Raw genomic sequence first — 19,239 nt, forward strand, 5'->3', positions numbered from 1 at the left:
GGAGCCCCTGGCGGCAGGTGAACCCCAGGTGGGATGCTCAGCGGGGGAAAAGCTCGGTCCTGGGAGATCAAAATCACAGGAAGGGGAGTCTGGCCAAGTTGTAGGGCCTGGCAGGAGCAATGGAGGGAGAGGCTGCAAGACAAAGAGATGGGGAAGAAAAATGCAGCCCTGAGAATCACAAACAGGAGGCGGGGCAGCAGCTGACAGAGCAGAGCAGCTGCCATGTTCAGGCCTTGCCAGGCAGAAGAGCCAACCCCTGTCATCCTACCACAGACTCATTTGTTCTCACAGGAAGTGAGACACAACACACACACACACACACACACACAACACATACACACAAGACACACACGAGAGAGAGAGAGAGAGAGAGAGAGAGAGAGAGAGAGAGAGAGAGAGGAAGAGGCAGAATGAAATCCTGATCAAGGACACGGAGTGGGTTCAAAGTAGCATTGAGGCTGGGGATTTGAAACCTCCTTGGATGTATCCAGGAGGGCTTCCTGGAGGAGGCAGAGCTGAAGGAAAAGATGAAGTAGAAGCAGCTAGAACTTCAGGCCAGGGAAAGGCAAGCGTTAGGCAAGACAGCAGACCTCAAGGGACAAGGGGCAGAGGCAAGTACCATGTCCAGAGGGCTCTTTTCAGACCCCACACCGAGGATGACCGGGAGTCTCTGAAAGGTTTTACAAACAGCCCCATGTGTGCGAGCAGAAGTGCAGGAACTTCTAGCTAGAGGACAGATGGTGAGCGCAGGAGGCAGGAAGCCAAGGCCAAGTGAAGCAAAAGAAAATGCTGAGCTCGAGAGAAGACGGGAGGAGGGGAGAGGCTGGGCTGCTGCCATGGGGCCAGCAAGACCGGCAGAGTTGGGAGGCTGTGTAGCCAAGGGAGGCTAGAATGTGGCATGATGAGGGGGGGGCAGGGGAACTCCTCCCTCTCTCTAGCCTCTTCACTGGGCGGGGCACTCTCCCTCTCTATCTCTCTGTTCCCCCCTCACCGGCTCCTTGCTGTAGGACAACTCCTCTCTTTAGTACCCAGAGGGTATCCATTTCTGTGGGTCTTTCCTGGGAAACTGGAGCCTCCTTCAGGCCAGGAACAAATCTCCCTCCCTTTGTTTGGAGGCAGCCAGTACAGGGCTGGGCCAAGGCAAGTGAGTATCTAAGGCCAGAGAATTCCGGGCTCTACAGAATGATGCCTTGCAGTGTGGAGCAGAATCCTGAGTCGGATGGCTACTGAAGCGGGTGCTAAAGATGCCCACTGAAGCCTTCTTGGGTGGCTAGGAGCCACCCAGAACCTCCTAGGTGTCTCTGTGGGAAAGAGAAAGGAAAGCAGAGAAGGGGCGGGCAGCCACAGGTCATAAAGAGACAAGTAAACAGGTTCCAATAGAAGTGTGCAGTGTGAATCGGATGCACCAGGAGATCCGCACAGAAATGCCATCTGAGCTGGGCTTTGGAGGACGAATATATGAGTTTTGTTGGGCTAAAAACAAGGCATGAAGGTGCTGAGGGCGAGGGAGGAGTGTGGGAAAGCACTGGGGCATGAAGGCCTCTAAACAACTGAGCTGCTGCTGCTGGGAACTCTCTCTCTGCCCTATGATCCGTGACACACAACCTGGGCTAGCCTGTGCTTGGTTTGACATACACTTCAGTGCACGATCCCAGGAGCAGACTGGAGCCACGTGGATACCACATAAGTGGGAGCTAGGGACTCCCCCACTTCCTACTAGGGCATGCCCCAAAATGGAGGGCCCTGGACTCACACAGTGCTGAGGAAGAGTGTGGCTGAGCACTGTGTCCTCCCTGACTAACAGCAGCCAGGTTACTCCATAGGCACTCTCCTCCGACAGGATCCAGCAAGTTCCCTTGGAAACACATTTTAGCAACCTCAGGGGCCCTGGATCTCCTCTTCTACTCCCGGATTCTCCTTCCAGTTGAACCCTGAGTCCATCTGTGTTCTCAAGCTTGGTTCCAAGTGGACCAAACCAAGACAGGCACTGTGACTGGGGACAGGCCTGGTGGTGCAGGCAGCATATGGTGAGAATACTCACAGCTCTGGGCCCCTCCTTCAGACTGGTCCTATGCCTGGCACCAGGGGACTGGACTTCTTGGTGGGGTATTCTGTCTATCCAGACCCCTTCTCTTTCTGAGGAGATGGAGCTATGACAGAAGGATTGAGTCAGCAGTGTGTGAGGGTCCAAACTGTCTCCTCTCTGCCTTCAGAGCCTGTCACGTGGGTCTTGGGGATTGCAGATTGATGCTCCTAATTACTTTTGGCTCCAGATGACATTAAGCATTTGTCTTATTCCCAGAGCCCACAACAACAGCAGACAGCGGGGAAGGTGCCAAGAGGCATGCTGGGTAGCTGAGGATGACAATCTGGGATGGGAAGTGAGACGGTGATGGGTGTTGGTTGCTGGTGTTCTTGGCTGGTCTGTCAATGGTTCCTAGTACCTGGAGTACCTGGCAAGGATGAATCCATCTTCCTGCCTTAAGGCTTTCCTACTCAAGACTACCTGTCCCAACATGGAATCCGAATCCTTCTGATAGTGGCCAGCTGGCTGCTGGGAAATGTTTTCATGGGTCTAGTTTACATTTCTTCCACTGGTAGAACATTTATTTTGTTCGAATTGTGTGTGTGTATGTGTGTGTGTGTGTGTGTGTGTGTGTGTGTGTTGCTAGTAATAAAACCTGGAGCCCTAGGTGAGTATTCTATCATTGAGATGCACCCTGTCTTTGCGTGTGTATGCACGTGTTCAGAATAGCCCGAAGTCAACACTGGGTATCTTTCTCACTCATTCTCTGCCTTTATTAGTGTTGGTACTGAGACAGGGTCTCTCACTGAGCCCAGGGCTCCTTGGTTAGCTAGACTGGCTGGCCTGCAAGCTCTTGGGATCCTCTTATTTTCTTTCTTTCTTTTTTTTAAATATTTATTTTTATTTATTTATTATGTATATAATATTCTGTCTACATGTATGCCTGCAGGCCAGAAGAGGGCACCAGACCTCATTACAGATGGTTGTGAGCCACCATGTGGTTGCTGGGAATTGAACTCAGGACCTTTGGAAGAGCAGGCAATGCTCTTAACCACTGAGCCATCTCTCCAGCCCCCGATCTTCTTATTTTCAACTGCCCCACACAGGGGTTACAGGTGTGCATTGCCATTCCCAGCTGGGGATTTGAACTCAGATCCTCATGCTCTCATGGCAAGCACTTTACCAACCAGGCAGTCTTCCCAGCTCCTATACAACAACGTCCTTGATTTGTATCTGATGACATTAAATATCCTGGAGCTTTATGCATACTCAGCAAGCATTCTATCATTGAGATACACCCCTCTCTCTCTCTCTCTCTCTCTCTCTCTCTCTCTCTCTCTCTCTCTCATATGTGTGTATGTGTGTGTGTACATGTTTGTGATGGCCAGAACTTAACATTGTGTATCTTTTTGTTGTGTTTCTTTGTTTCTTTTCTTTTCTTTTTCAAGACAGTGTTTCTTTGTGTAGCCTTGCCTATCTTGGAACTAGCTCTGTGGACCAGGCTGGCCTCGAACTCACAGAGATACGTCTGCCTCTACCTCCCAAGTGTTGGGATTAAAGGCATATGCCACCACTACCCAGTTAATATTTGGGCACCTTTATTTTTGTTATTGTTGAGACAGGGTCTCTATTGTGTGCCCCAGCACATGCAGGAAGAGAAAAGGTACTGCCACAGCACATGGAAGAAACTCAGACCCTCTGAACTAAGTGTATTAGCACACAGATCTATGGCTGGAGCGTCAGTCGGACAAGCACAGAGGATGAGGTGGGCATTCCTGGGGCAGGCGTGAGGCAGTAAAGACTTGAGGTCTCACATAACCACACCTAGGAGTGGTCTGGCCCAGAGCCAATGCCTGAGGCTGGAGGCTGTGTCTACTTTCCCTAGAGACCTAGGACGTTGCTGCAAGAGCCCTGGAGGCTGGACGGGAGTTCATACCCCTCCCAAGACACATAAGAGTGTGACGATGGCAACAGCTATGGAGGAACCCTGTGGCTCACAGGCTCAAGTTCTTCTGTCACTGTGTGATCCCGGGAAAGTTGTTCCCAAATCTGCTTAGTCTTTAACAAAACGGTTGTATTTAGGGCTGCAAAAGAAAAAGAAAGAAAGAAAGAAAGAATAGAAAAGAAAAGAAAAGCCAACAAAACAAAAAAACCAAAAGCATGTAAATAAAAACAACTCAGGATCTATGGCAAAACCCTTCCCTGATGTTGGTCACTATGTAACTATAGTACTAGTCTAGAAGCACAGCTGGGGGCTGGGGCAAGCATCCCACTTCCCTGATCCTGTACCTCCAGGGCAGGTGGTGGCTCACATGTGGCCTGAGTCTGGCTGTTCCGGTGAAGAGAAAAAACTCTGGGAGCAGGTGGCACACTTCAGAACCCCGAGAGAAGTGCCCCAAAAACTTGCTTCCTCCTCCCTGTTCTTATCTGTTTAAACCGGTTCTGCCTACCTAGTTGCGTGGCCATATTCAGGCAATTGTACTTCAAATTCCTGCAGCGCCTGAAGTGTGCAGGTGACCTGGCCCGGATTCGCGCAGCACAGCGGCACCTGTCGTCTCCCCAAACAGTGCTGTGGACACTTCTGAGGAGGGTCGGCCCTGTCCCTCCTATAGAGGGCTCCCTGGGTGTCCCTAACTGTAGAACACAGGGTCTGCAAAGGGGGCTTCTAAGAAGCTTGCCACCAAGTGGAGAGCCGCAGGCGAGTCTGGTGGACCAGACTGGCCCTACGCCCCTGACCAAGTCACTTTCCACTCAGGTCCTGTCTCTTCCTATGTAACGTGGACCACGTTGGCCTTGGGGCGAGCTCATCTCTGAGGACTTAAATCCAAAGGAGTGCTTCCACCAACCCTCCTAGCAACTCTGAACTGGTGTTGCAGCGGGTGGACTTTCGGAACCTCCAGGGGGCGACCCGACCTGGGAAGGCTTCTCGGCCCTGCGCCTCGCCCGTCCAGCGTGTGACTTCACCCAGCGTCCGGAGCCAACGCGGCACAGAGGGCCGGGTTGCCGCCCACGCCCACCAGGCTGCAGGTGCCAGGAGTCCGAGGGGGCCGCGCCTGGACGCGCGGAGCTGGGGACCGCCAGGCGTCCGGACTGCACTCCCGCCTCTGCCTCCGCCTTCTCTTTGTAGCGAGTCCCCGGTCGGTCCTCCCCGCCCCCCGCGCGGCCCGCCGCCCGCCTTTCTTCCTGCCTCGCCTTCCTGCGGCGCGGCGGCCTCATCTATTATAGATGCTCGGCCGCGGCTGACATCAGCCAGCGGCCTCCTGTGCGCGCGGTCCCCAGCTCGGCCCAGCCGCCCGCCACCGCCCGCGCCCGGCCCCGCCGCCCGCTTTCTGCATGACTGTCACAAAGGTAAGCAGTGCAGATCATCGCCGTGCTGGGGACCCGCGGACGCTGCAGCCCCCGTGGCCCGGGCTGAGGGGCGCAGGAAGGGATCCCGCGCACGCTCTGGCTCCCAGGAGTCGCTCAGCCCCTGGGGGAACTGCAGGATGCTGGGAGGGGATGCTCCTTCGTCGATGCCCTGGGCCGTGTGGACCACATCCCTGCGCGCCCAGGGACTGCATTTTTAACCCTTGTGGAAGATGCTGCAGTTTTAACCCCTGGAGAACTGCTTCGGGCTGGCGGGCGCACTGGATGTCTGTCCCTCAGTGTCACGCGTGAGGACTGAGGGCCCACATGCTGATGATGTAGGGATAGGCTGGCCAGGCTCGCAAGGGGAGCTGCACCCCACCTGCCCTCATCTGCTGTGTACCCCAGGAGCCCGTGCCCCACTCCAAAGCTACCCCGTGGAGGCGCTGCAAGATCCCTGGGTAGCTGCCACGGATAGGGAACGTTCTGCTGCATCTGGGCGGGAGGGCAGGAGTGTATCAGGGAAGAGAAGGTAGGCATCCGGCCTGCCCTTTGAAGGAAGTTCTAGAGCTCGTCACGGGAAACAGGGTTTGTTAAAGAACTTTGTGGAATGTCTTCCTTGTCATAGGAAGGACAGAGTTAAGAGGAAAGCCGGTTGGGTCAGTGGGATGAGCCCAGAGGCTAAGACAGACTTGACCTCATCTCTACAGAGAGGGTTAGGCCTTCTCTGGGCTTCGGTTTCCTCTTGTGCGACCCGAGAGTGATAAGATGGGCCTTGGTGGTGATGGACAAACTAGTGAAGACAATGAACTGTACTCTTCCCAGGCTCTGTCCCAGTTCAGACCTCACATCTTGGCGGTGGGCTTGCCCTTGGCTTTAGCCGTGCACTTAACCATCCATACACCTCAGGCCAGCTGGAAAGGAGGAAGCCAAGCAAGACCGGTCGCCTGCTGTGGTCAGGGTCAGACGTGGGGTGTCCATTCTAGATCCTTCTAAGAAGCCACATGCCCTAGTGACACGCTCACCCCTGCTTGGACCCTATGTCAGACCTAGTCAACCCCTCAGTGCTGGGACTTGGGAGCATTATGAGAACGTGAATCTAAGGACTGGGGGTGCCTCTGTCAAGCTTCTGTATCAAGTGGTAGGATGCTTGACATTTTAAAATTAATACAATTGCCGTAAGGCCGAGGGCTTGTTATTGAGGTTGTGCATGCCAAAGTGGCAGGCAGGTGGGGGCTGAAGAGTAATACACGGGCCTGGGTGGGGGCATAAGCGCTGGGCTGGTAACTATAGCACCGAGGATTGACTCGGCAGCCTCTCCTGTCTATGTACATAGTTCAGATAACTTTACTCCCCTGTGTCTAAAACTACTTAACCGAGGAAGAAGCAGAGGCTCAGAGAGGTGAGGTGGCTCACCTAAGGTCACAGGGCAAATATATGGCAGGGTTGGGATTTACCCTCAAGTCTGTCTGAGTCCCCAAGTTGGAGAGCTTCCTATTGCTCTGAACTATTGAACCTCCTGGGACTATGAGACTTTCATGGCAGAGGGTCACTGTCTGGGTGCCTGCACCCTGGGCAGGAATGGAACAGGAAGATAACGTGGGGACCTCTTAGCCCACTGTCAGATCTTGCCTTTAGGTGCCTAAGGATTATTTTCTAACACTTGACACCTCCCTGCCCAGCCCCCAGCAAGTCCTTCTGTGTCTCTCTTGTCTCCTGCTCAAACCAGTGTGGCTTTGGTTTAAGCCAGATCAGAGGATTAAATAAAATCCCCACTTTAACCCTGTCTTCTCTCTGTCCCAGCCCTACACAGCGCAGGGAGGCCTGCTGAACACTGCCCGAGAGTTAGAAGGCATAGCCTCTAGTTCTAGGTTGACCACTCACTGGCAATATAACCTTGGATCAGTTCTTTCCTCAGGCCTCTAGCAAGAGCTGGTTCCAGTGAGCCACATCCTCTATGCTGGAAAGGAGCACTTGGGATTCTGTCATCTGGGGGTGGTCCAGTTACTCACAGACTGAAAAGGGGAATCCAGCAGAGAATGTGGGAGACGGGATCACTGTAGGGAGAGAGTGACTAGAGGTGATCCCTGGTTATCCTGATCCAGGTAAAGAGTCACAGTGTCCCTCCATATCCCTGGCAGAGTCCTCTGGGCTAGTGCTTGGTGGAGGTCACAGGTTCTGAGCTCTCAGAAGGACATGGCAAGTAGAGAGGACAAAAGCAGGCAGTAAGTCGCTAGACTGTCAGTGGCACTTCCTAACTGGAGCTGAGCCTCAGTTTCCCACTTACCACTCCGTCTTTTTGATGTTTCCAAGCCCCTTCCTTGTGGGGAGCCACTGTATCAAAAGCCTGGGGAGCTGTGGAGGGATACCTGCCCTAATTGACACCTGTGCCAATAGTGACACAGCCATGCTGTGACCTTCTAGGCTGGTGGCATGTTAGAACATCTTTGTTATGATGTTCAGCTCTACTGAGTGTGTTTTAGCAAACTACACTAATTTCTTTATGGATTGGGAGGGGGGCAAAGAAGAAGTGTAGTAGAGGGAAGGACCAGGTGCAGCTTCCCAGCCTGTAAACACCTGGTCAAGGCCCCGCCTCTGCTTGTGCCTCAAAAAAACCAAGCCCTTGGGGGACAGCTCAGAGGCTGTTTCCTGGTGACAGGAGCTCCAGACCACAGTCACGTTCAGGTTTTCATGCCTGCCCTTCCCAGTGTTTGATCTCGATCCAGTCCTTCACATGTGCTGTGCCGGTATTGCTCCCCTACCTTGCAACATCTGCACTGCTGTAAGATGGAAGATCAGAGCATAGAAAGCGGGACTGTGTGCAAAGTATAAGTTCCTGGGCTGGAAGAAAAGTCTGTGCACTGCACGTAGGCATCTCACTGATCAGTTCCTCTGGCCTGATCCCTTACCTGGCTCTTGACTGAGATAAGAGTGGAGGTGGGTTTGTAGGTCTATGAAGGGTTTCTTCCACCGGCTGGTCTTGTCTATTTTCCTATATGCAGTGTGGAGTTAGAGGCTTGTGAGTATAGTGTTTTGGGGCTCTGAGACTAACTTGGAGATCACAATGTACCCCATGTGGCAGGAACCAGCTGTCCATGAGCAGGACCTAGAGGTGAGCGTGTAAGCAGAGGTGCCCCTCTACGGCATCCACCTCCTATCTGAACGGTGATTCCAGGAAAAGGGTTAGGATTGTCACCACATCCGTGCCCTTCTTTGTGGGCCAGCCTTTTCCCTCCTGCCTTATCGTAGCCTCAGCCTGTTTACAGGAGCCCCTGGCTGCCACTGAAAATGAAGGGGCCGAGGATGGCATGGCCCTGCCCAGGAAACAGTGTTTGGCAAACATCAGATGCCTCCTGGACATCTGTGGAATCACCAGAGGAGAACAAAAAGTTAGAGACGTCAAACATCCTACGCTTTCCTTGAAAAATGAGGGATCCGAGATCCTGGGAGCACAGGTCATGACCTGCTCCGGCCATGGGCAGCCCAGGGCTAGAGGGCTGAAAGCTGGCCTTTCAGATCCTGAATGGCCTCTCTCCTTGTGGAGTTACTCTGCAAAGGGGACCGCAGGCAGCCTGAATGGAAGTGTTGAGCTGGATTCTAGTCACCCTCCACACTCAGCATTCCATGTTTGCGCTGCTGGGATCTGGATCTCTCTCTGCTGGACCACCTCCTCTTCCTCCAGTGTGTGGGAGTGCATGCACGCATGTGTGCTAAGGTAGTGATGGAGTCTCACCGTCAGGATGGCCTGGGTCCCAACAGCCCATCCCTACGTCCTCTCTTCTGCCTACTTCTAACTGGGAATGGGGTGTGAGCTGCAGGTCACAAACCCAGTCCAATGGCCCTGAAGTGCCAGAGAGGAACCAGCTCTCCATCCCACAGGCCCTCCTGCCTTCTCTTGCCTCCTGTCCTGCTTCCAGGTATCTGGTACTTTGGTGCAGGAAGGTGTGTGGCTCAACCATTTAGCATGCACTCAGCCCTCAGGCTCAGAATACCTGCCTGGACCGACCAGGCCATGGCTAGTTACCAGGGACACAGAAAACACCAGCCACAGCCCCTACCCTCAGAAGAACAGAGTTGGAAGAAGGGATGGAACAGAGTCTCAAGTTAGATCTGGAGCCTGCGTGGGTAGCAGTCAGGAGCAGTCAATCCTGCCTTCATGCTGTAAGCACTCAATAAATGCAGGCTCCTTCCTTCTTTCCTTCCTTCCTTCCTTCCTTCCTTCCTTCCTTCCTTTCTTCTGCCTTCCCCTCTCTGCCTCAGGGTGGTAAAATACATTCTCTAGAAAAGCTGTTAGATTCTTTGTTCATACTAGGTCCAGAGGCCCTGTGTTCTTGAATGGGAGACTTCACCCCTGGCACCTGTGGTCACTCTTAGAGACGGAGACGTTAGGGAAGGGCTGTGAAATCAGTGCAGACCTGAGCTTTGCCAGTTAGGAGCATGGCTGCTGGCAGGGCCCCTGGCCTGGCAGCATCAGACTGGAGTCTCAGGGATGGAGTGAGTTTTTCCACTGCTCTTGGGCAGTCCAGCAAACTGGAGCAGACACAGCCCCAGCCAGCACCGCTGCAGCCACCTCTGCCAGTAGAGTCTCGGCTCCTGGCACCAGGGCAGCTAGTGACGGATTTGCATCTGCCTGGCCCACAGAGCTTGCTGTGCTGTCCAGAAGATGAGGGAATGGGCAGGCTCCCGTGTGCCCAGCACTGCTCCTTCCCCCTTCTGAGAATAGCTATACTGACTGCCCTGAGCTTACTAGGTGGCCTCTGGGGACCCAGGCCCCAGCTTCAGAACAGCCTGGAGCCAGGGCAGCTGGGAGCAGCTGGCACAGGGTAGGCAGGCCTTGCCAGGACAGGACAGATGCAAAGCCAGTGGCTGCCACATGAGAAGGAGCTGTTTAGAATGAGCCTCCTTTTGTGGATCTGGAGTGGCACCAGCTGCTCAGGGGCACGAAAGAGTGGGGGAGGGGGAGCTGCCACTAGCCCTTCCCTCTTTCTCTCACCCCTGAAGAGGCCCCTGGAGGGACTTGGTAATCAGTTTCTGGCCTGGTCCTTCATTCTAATTAATTAAGGAAGCTGTGGGGTTTGCTGGGGACTCAGTTTACAGAGTGTTTGCATGAGCTACAGCCCTGAATCCTTAGGCCTTCTGCACTGGAGAGTCGCCTAGGTTTAAGGATGAGTAAACAGAGCCTTGAGGGTGGAGAGGTCACCACACCCTAGTCGCAGAGCTGATGTGGGTCAGAGGCAGCCGCAAGCCCAGATCTGGCTTGCAAGCTCAGCCTTTCCAGTCTCATCTTGATAGTTACCATCCTTCAACATTAACCATCATCCCGGTGGTACCAAGTGTGTGGCCTGGGCACATGTGAACGTATAGACCGTGTGGAGCTAGGAGGTGAGTGTACTGTCTGTTCTAAGGACAGAGGGCATCTTGTCAGCACATGGTTTCTGACTCGAGGCTACTTGGACTCTGCTGCCTGCCGGGTCATAACAGCCAGTGTCATCTGCACATTCATCTCCCTTCCCTTGACACTGAGACTGAAGACTTTGGTTCAGGCCTGAGTCCCATCCAGAGGTGGCCTGCCCTTCCAGATGGTTTCTGCTGATGAGGGATGCCGGTGGCATGGAGAAGAATGCAGGCTCTGAGGTCAGAGAGATGGTCTCTCTCCTTTACTTGTTCTGCGTTCCTGGGCAAGCTACCTTAGCTCCCGGAAAATGCTTCCCCACTAGTAGTTGAGACTGGTGACAGGAACGATTATTGCTAACCTGAGGAAGCCTGTCCTTGTGAAGTACTTACCACATGGCTGGCAGTGAGCGTTAGTACAGCAGGAAGGAAGAAAGTTAACTACCATCCCAGAGGCTATGAAATCAGCAGCTTCGGGGGGCCCTGGAGCAGCCTCCATTCTGCCCCGCACCCTCTAGGAGGGGTCAGGAAGTGGCATGAACTGTGTTAATAATGAAAAGAAGGTAGCAGGTGAAACGGGGGTCATCTAGGGCTGGGCGAGAGGCGCAAGGGTCAGGATGGGCAGATGTCTGGATCCGGACTCTAATATTGCTGGTGACTTTGCGCGTGCACTGCAGGGAGGAGTGTGAAATACGGGGATCAGATCGTTTCATCTAGGAAGACGTGCAGCAGGATGCTCTGCTTCTCCCCGCTTTCCAGATGACAAATCCAGCCCTCAAAGTGGTCTGCAGTCAGGCAGAGTGGAGGACGGCCAAGATGTGGGCCTCCTAGCCGTGGCTTCCTTCCCTCCCCCGCCCAAGAGTCGACACTGGGAGAGTGGCCCCAGCCTGACCAGGGCATGTGGACCATGGCATGGTCAGTCACACTGGCTCTGTCCCTAGAGCCTTCTTGGACTCCAAGGAGGGCAGTGGTCACACTGGCCTCAGGCTGCAAAGTGAGATCATCTGTTTCCAGATGAGCTCTGGAAAAAGGAGAGTTGGCTTTGGCAGAGAACTCCCTGCCTTCCATCTCCAGGGAGCTCAGTCATGACAGTTTGTGGTCGTTCAGCTTTTCTTATTATCCAGATTGGGCCTTCGACTTTCAAGTGGACCTATAGGGAAATGTCTGCAGCTGTTCGAAGGCCACTGCTCTGCAGCTGAGCATCCCCACAGCTGGAGTATCAAGCAGGTAGGAGCTAGACATAGCACACACGCCACAGGCTTAACCTCACTAGGACCTGTGAGGACGAGGGCTCACACCCAGGGAGGCTCTGGCCACACAGAGACAAGGGCAAAAGAAAATTCCCACTGAGGAAGGTTCCAAGAGACCTCAGGTTCAGAGTTAACTCCCGGGAAGCCCATGGTCATAGGATCAAGCTCCCTGAACCTGTGGACCCCACAGAAATGTTGGAGCGTTAGGAATGGTCCTGTCTGTCCCTTCCATTTGCTCATGAGTGCTACTGTGTTAGGAAACAGCTCTCAGATTTTCTCTGGGTTTAGATTCTAATTTTCAAGTGACTCACAGACGCAGCAACAGTAAGAGAGGTAACTAACACTCCCAAAGTGCCTAGGATATGTCTAGTGTGTGCACATGTGCATGTGTGTGTGTGTGTGAAAGAGAGACAGAGAAAGAGACAGAGACAGACAGACAGACAGACAGACAGACAGAACATGCACATGGTGGACTGGCCTGGAGCTCACTGATTCACATCTAGCTGGCCAGCAAGGCCCAGTGACCCTTCCATCTCTACCTCCCTAGCAGAGGGATTAAATTAAAACAGTGTGCCACCACACTGGGATCCAACCCAAGACTTCATGTTTGCAAGACTGAGGTGTCACCCTCGCCCACACTAAAAGTATTTTAAGAGGGACCAAGAGTATAGCTCACTGATGGAGCACTTGCCCAACAGTGGCAGGGCCTGGGTTCCAGTCCCAGCACTACCTGAAATCAGTTTTCATTCTTAGTTTATTAGTCCTTATGGAAACTTTTGAGGTCTGTGCTATTATTAATCTTCTTCCTATAGTTGCAGAAACTGACACCAGTGAAGAGAGAGAGATAGCTAAGGACACACAGCAAGTCCTTGGCTCAGCCCGACTCCAGGGCATTTAGTATCACTACTGTCAGGCAAGGCGGCGCCAAGCCCAGAGCATGGCGAGAGAAGAGGGCGTGAGACAGAAGACCCAGGTCTTGTCTTTGCTTCTGTGAGGTGTTGGGCTAGGTCCTCCATCTCTAAGTGCCTTTCTCTTTGAGTATCCTCTCTCTGTAACATGTAAGTTACATGCTCTGCAGATGTCATAGGAGATGATCTATCGTGTGTTGGGTTTTTTTGTGCCCCCTCCCCGCATGCCAGTATCTCACAGTCTGCAGAGCTAAGCAATCTCACACCGCAGCTAACTCTCTGCTCCCCTACTGCAGTCCTGACCAGAACTGATTCATAATCTGTGGGCGGAAAGGAAGCTCTTCCAAACAGTCCCTGTTCCTGCTCCGTGCAGACGAGAAGCTGTTGTTCTTTCTCCCTGTTTGGTCGATTTGTGCTGCTTCAATATGCTTGGGGCATGCAGAATGCCTGTGAGACAACTGTGTTATGTGTCTGTGAAGAGATGGCTCGGTCAGTGGAGTGTTTGCATAAGCGTGAGGACCTGAGTTGGAATCCAGAAGCTGCTGGGATTGCCGGGACATGAGAAAGCTACAGGGAAGAAAGGGGACAGAAGGACCTCGCTCCTGAGTCTTCCTCTTGTGTTGCTCTGCTGACCACATAAAAGTCCCTTTTATGAACTCCCCGGTGAAAGTCGGGCTTGTGGAGAAGGGGATTTCTGCAGATCTGAGGACTTTATTGTCGTCTTCCAAAGATCCTGTGTCTTCTTTCCTGTTATAATGGTCTCTGGGAACAAACCCAAGTTATTATGGGTTGAGATTACTTTGGGGCCTGAGCTAGCCCTTTCTTTCAGAATCCTGGAGCATGTGAATTTCTCAGCCCTTGGAGGTCTAAGATGCTTGGAGTTCAATATCCCAGGCAGAAGGTAGAGCCCCACATGTGGTGTGTGCTGCTAATTTCCCCTTTTCTTTTCTTTCTTTCTTTAATTTTTTAAGACATGATTTCAGGGTTAACCTCAAACTCACTGCATAGCTAGGGATGACTTTGAACTCTTGATTCTGCCTCTGCCTCTTGAACTGTTAGGATTACCAGCATCCACTCCCATACCCGGTTTACACAGTGCTAGGAGCTGAAACCAAGTCTTCGTGAATGCTAGGCAAGTACCCTACACACTGGACTACACCCCCAGCAGCATGCTGACTTCTGAGCATTCGCTCTGGCTCTCTGTCTTGACTGTGAGCCTGCTGAGGTCTCAGGCTTGTCCCTCTCGGCATCTCTCACAGCATCTACCAAGGGCCATGTGCTTTAGCAAGGGTGTGTGATGTCCCTGGAACAAGACTGGAGGAAACCCAAGACACTGACCAACTGCTGCTGCCGGGGCTCAACTTTCATGCCTGGAGAGCCAAGGTCTTTAGGAGCCAGAGGGACACTGAAGGCAGATAGGGATGTTACCCACCCTCACCACCCAGAAGCTTTGCTTGAGGGGACCTAGGGAGAATATAGCTCTGGGGATGAGGGTCCCTGTCCTCCGATTCAGTTAAGCAGCTTCAGTTAAGCAGGAGTTTCTCGGCTTCTTGTGTTTGCCTGATGCTAACAGTTCAAGGACTGATTGAGTGTGGAAAGTTCCAGAATCTTGAGACTTAGAGAACTCGGCCTGAATTGGAGGGGGCCCCCTGAGTGGAGAGGCTTGGTTCCCCAGGGGACTAGTCAAGAGTGCTCTGTCGTGAGGCCTGGTTCTGGTTGTGGCAGAGCTAGGAGGAGCTCTTCTCTACCAACAGCCTGGAATTATGGAGGCCTGGTAGCTGCCAGCTCTACATGCCAGGCTGTCACTGTGGCCTCTGCTGTCCCTGTTGGAAGCCTCTTCCTGGTGCACTGGGCTCTGGCCAGCTCTCCCTCCTTTTATCATTGAGGCCCTGGGTTGGGAGCCTGGGTTGCTAAGAGCTTCCCTCTGGCCAGCCCCTATCACCAGCCTGAGGAGATTCTCAGCCAAGTTATGGCTGAAACTCTGATTTGAGCGAGAGAAAGAGAAGATGGGGGAGGGGAAGGAACAAAGTGAACAAAGCTACCCCTGTGGGGCCAGGGAGGACCATCTTGCTGGAGCTGCCTGGAACTGGGACTGTGTGGGCCTTGGTTTTCGATAAAAGAGTGGGAAGAAATGGTCCCCCAGGCCTGCCCCTCTGCTGTGCACTATGGGGCCACTACCTCATGCACCCCACAACTCTGCACTGATCCACAGTTTTCAGTTGGTGCAGCTGAATCTCCAGGAAGGTGCATAAAACTGTGAACACCCTGGCTCATGTAGTAGGGAGGGGTAGAAGGAAAAACTTTGGGATGCTGGCTGCATAGCCTCAGGCATCTACAGAAGCATTAAGGACCACGGACTGGCTGTGGATGGTAGATAATGGATGGTACCCTGGCCCTTCTTTTCTGGATGTGCCTTCTCCAGCCTCCAGCTTAGACCAACTTTAGAGTTCAGTCCCTTTGGGACTTTTAGTTTTTGTTGTTGATTTAAGACAGGGTTTCATGAAGCCCAAGTTAGCCTTGAATCTACTATACATCCCCAGGATAACCTTGAAATCCTAACCCTCCTACCTTCACCTCCCAGCACTGGGATTATAGGTATGCGCCACCATGCTGTGCTTTTATTTTGTTGTTGTTGTTTAAATGCATTTCTGGGGATCAAACCCAGAGCCTTGTTCATGCCAGGTAAGCACTCTGTCAAATGAGCTCCATCTCTGGACGCCTTTGGGCCTTTAGATGTTGTAAATCCCTTGGAAGGTAACCTTTCAACCACTGTCATTTTCTAGGCCTGGCCTTCAGAACAGGGGCGTGAAGTACTGAAAAGTCAGCAGAGATCCTTGAGAGAAAAGCCAGGCAGGGTGAGCGCCAGTGTCCATGACTGAGTCAGTTCTGAATGGAAGAGGAGGGGAGAGGAGGAGAAAACACAGCCAGCTTCTCTAGCCAGCTCTGACCTGGTCACCTTCCTACCCCCGGCAAACACAGAGAGGCCTGGGGTCAGTTAGAACACACTTGCAAAGATTTGCAAACTAGGCTGCCCTGGGAATACCTACAGGGTTGAACCGTAGCTCTGTGTCTCTGTAGGGAGACCAGGCCACTCAGAAGAACGCATGGCTGCAGGGGTGCTGGGGAAGAGGGTGTCAGTCAGGTCATAGAGAACAGAGACAGAGAGATCTAATCAGAACTACGGTGCTCTTAGGAGTGGACTGGAAAGGTGGAACAGTGTGTGGAGGAGGAAGCCTGGCTCTACCTTCAAGGATGCTCAAGGTGAGGACAGGTGAGGGGCAGAAGACATTCCAGATGGGAGGTGTGAGCAGCAGTGTCGGAGGGGGACAAATTTAGTTCACTGTGGGTCAGACCAGAACTGGGAGCTACTGGGTGGGGGGATGAGCAGGGAGGCAAGGAGGAGCCCGAGCCATGCGACTCTGGACTCCCTGGCTTACAGAAGTAGACCATGACCCTGGTTGCACTTCTGGAAGGCATGCCTCTTCCTGTGTTGCCCCGGAGACAGAGAATAAGCAGACACTCCCAGCACCTGCCCCCTTTCCTGAGGATAGCTCTGAGCAGGCCACTCCGTGACACTGTCCTCCACCCTAGACCTTAAGATGGTAGATGCAGAGGAAGCTGGGTAAAGCCCGTCTCCTTCCAGGAAGACATAGCCAGAGCCACCATGACAAGGCCGTGTGGGGTACAGGGGCTCCTGCTGAATCCTGCCCTCACTCCCTGTGTGACCCTGGGCCAGTCCCTCCTGCCAAGACTCTGTTCGTCAGCTGTCCTCGAGTAGTATTATCTGGTGAGGCTGGGTTCAGGAGTGACTTGACACACAGTGTCCCACTGTGGCCCTCGCTTACCCTCCTCTCCTCCCCGAGCTGCCAGACCCTGAAGGCTGCATCTCTTTCGGAGCGTGTCCTCTAATGCACACACCTCACACACCTCATCCTTCCTCTTTCTGGGGGGACCGCAGGAGGCTTCAGGCAGAGAGGCGAAGTTCAAGTCCAGTTACCCACTGCCCTGGGCCTGAGAAAAGGTATTCTTCTCTTGAGTGCTGGGTTTACTGGTGTATGGTAGGTACCCTGGTTCCTATGACACATGGGGAAGGAGTCTTCCCAGCCAGGGCCTTGCCTGGTTGTGCTCCTCTGCCTCCTTCATTCAGCAACAGGGCTCTTCTCTGATGTGAGTCTAACCCAATTTCGATGGTGCCCGGGAGTGTGAGGTCATACACAGAATCTTCTGGTTCGATAGTGGCGACATGAGTGTACATGTGTACCAATATCCACTGCTCCATCACTCTGCACATGTAGGGTTTGTGCGCTAGGGCATGCTACATACATGTTACATAGAAAATGTGGGAACGCATAGGCAGAAGAAACCAACCCTCTCTAGGACACTGCTTTGTGTTCCAGAGAACCCAAATCTGGGATGGGGGGAGCAGGTGTGGGGTCTGCACTGGGACCTTAGAAGTGCAGGACCAGCAGTGACTCCCTGTCATCATTGGCCATGATTTCAGCCCTAGCTGGTGCTTACTTGGCTGGGTCTGACCCCTGCCTCTGGGGCTGCCTTGTGGACCTGCACCCGGATGTTGCTTGATTCTCTCTTGGTCCTCCGGTGACCAGCTCAAAGTTGTTTAGAGTTTTGCAAACAGTTCAGTCATTGATCCTCCCTGTCCCCTGGCATCTCAGGGATCTCAGGGAGGTGACCTGGGTGGCAGTGTGCTTCCTAGAGATTCCTTCCAGGCCTAGCGGTGGCCCTTAGACAGCTGGTGACACAGGAGCTGCAGATGGCTCTCTAGGGACAATGTGATGAAGGAGAATGCCATAGGAGAAGTTCCCGGATGGTGGTGGCTGAGAGCAACAAGAAGGGGAGAGGAACAAGGCACTGCTGTGTGATCAAGCAAGGTTTGCTGGAGGTGACAGTGGCAGAGGTCAGCGGACATAGAAAACACACACACACACACACACACACACACACACACACACACACGTTCTTCCAGAAGTCTGTTGGAATGGAAAGGACTGGTTTGAGTGAGGGGGAAGCTATGGAAGAAGGATACTGGCTTCCAGGGAGTGTGGAGCAGACAGCCCTGAGCTTGGGATGCAGGGTGGGGCTGGATGGGAGCACAGGAAATAACCATCTGAAAACTCGAATTGCATTGGCAACAGGAGCCTCTGAATATTCCAGATCCAAAAATAATATGCCCTACAAAAGTCAAAAGCTGGGATAAATAAACAAAAGGAGCTGGTGCAGGGCACCCTTGGGGAGTTTGAGCTTCGCATAGTTCTCCTGTGGGTGGTGCCTTTCTGTGGGGGAATCTGGCATCCCTGCAGGAGTGACTGAAGTGTCCCCAACAACAGCAGACATGGCAGACTCTGTCCTCCTGGCGGGCCGTGGGGAGGGGTGCTTCTGACAGGGATTGAACTCTGGACTCCAGCTCACTGTGGATCACACCCCCACGAGCAGCTTCAGCAGGAAGGGCCCGTTTCCTGCCGTCCCCAGTCCCACAAAACCCTGGGGGCTCTGCAGTGCTGGGGGTGGGGAGTCCTGCGTGGGAGAGACACCCTGTTTCTGAGTTAGCTGCAGTAGATCAAAAGCAGGTCTGTTTGTTTGTGCTGCCTGAATGTTTACAGGAAGATGAGAAAGTAGCTATGTTTATTGAACATATCCTCCAGGGCAGAAGCCACAGGGAAAGGCGGCTTCCGGTGTCTCGGCAAGCGATGGTATGATTGGTCTGGATTTTAAGCCAAGCAGAGGCTGAGCTTTTGGAGGAAGGAGTGAGAAATCTGAAGAGGCCAGAGCATCCTCTCGTCCTTCCAGGCTCCAGAAAGCCTTTCCTGGTGACTTCAAACAGTAACTGGAATCTTAGCCTGCCTTCTATTCTGAACTCTACCTCTACTATGTTGAGTGACCATGGGCAATTTACTTAACCTCTCTGGGCCTTTGTTTCCAATTTTGAAAGAAGGGAGTTACCAATTCAGTTCTCTCTGCTCCTTATGAGCGTTTGGAGGGTCAGAAGGATTCCGGTGTGGCCAAGCACACGGAAGATTTATTGTGCTGTGCCAAGTACCATTATGCAAGGTTTAAAGCCAATAAAAGGACTGAAGGAAGCCCAGAGCTTAGGTGAGCCTATGGGGTCAGGGCAGAGGGTGTGCCCCCTTGACACAGGCACTACCCTGCCTCAGCGGCTGGGACAAAGGGCCTCTTCCTTCTTTAGGTAGGCTTCCACATCCCTTGTCCCTGAGAATGCTGGCAGGATTTCCTCCCAGGAAGGGGATCTGTTGTCCGGTTTACATCACCCAGGGAGCTGCGGAAACCAAGAAGTAAGGTAGCA

At 53.1% G+C, this 19,239-nt stretch overlaps 1 protein-coding gene across 1 annotated transcript in view; it reads left to right on the forward strand.

Moving 5' to 3' along the window:
• Positions 1-4,714: 4,714 nt before the first annotated feature.
• Positions 4,715-19,239, forward strand: part of Coro2b (coronin 2B) — a 112,882-nt gene continuing 98,357 nt past the window's right edge. Inside the window, exon 1 of the mRNA XM_041679562.1 lies at positions 4,715-5,374. Coding sequence (XP_041535496.1) covers positions 5,360-5,374 — 15 coding nt within the window. The 5' untranslated portion in view covers positions 4,715-5,359. The remainder of the gene's footprint in view (positions 5,375-19,239) is intronic.

Source organism: Microtus oregoni, unplaced genomic scaffold (genome assembly GCF_018167655.1).
Source record: "Microtus oregoni isolate MIOR12 unplaced genomic scaffold, Mior012 000032F_ref0000030, whole genome shotgun sequence".
Lineage (NCBI taxonomy): Eukaryota > Metazoa > Chordata > Mammalia > Rodentia > Cricetidae > Microtus > Microtus oregoni.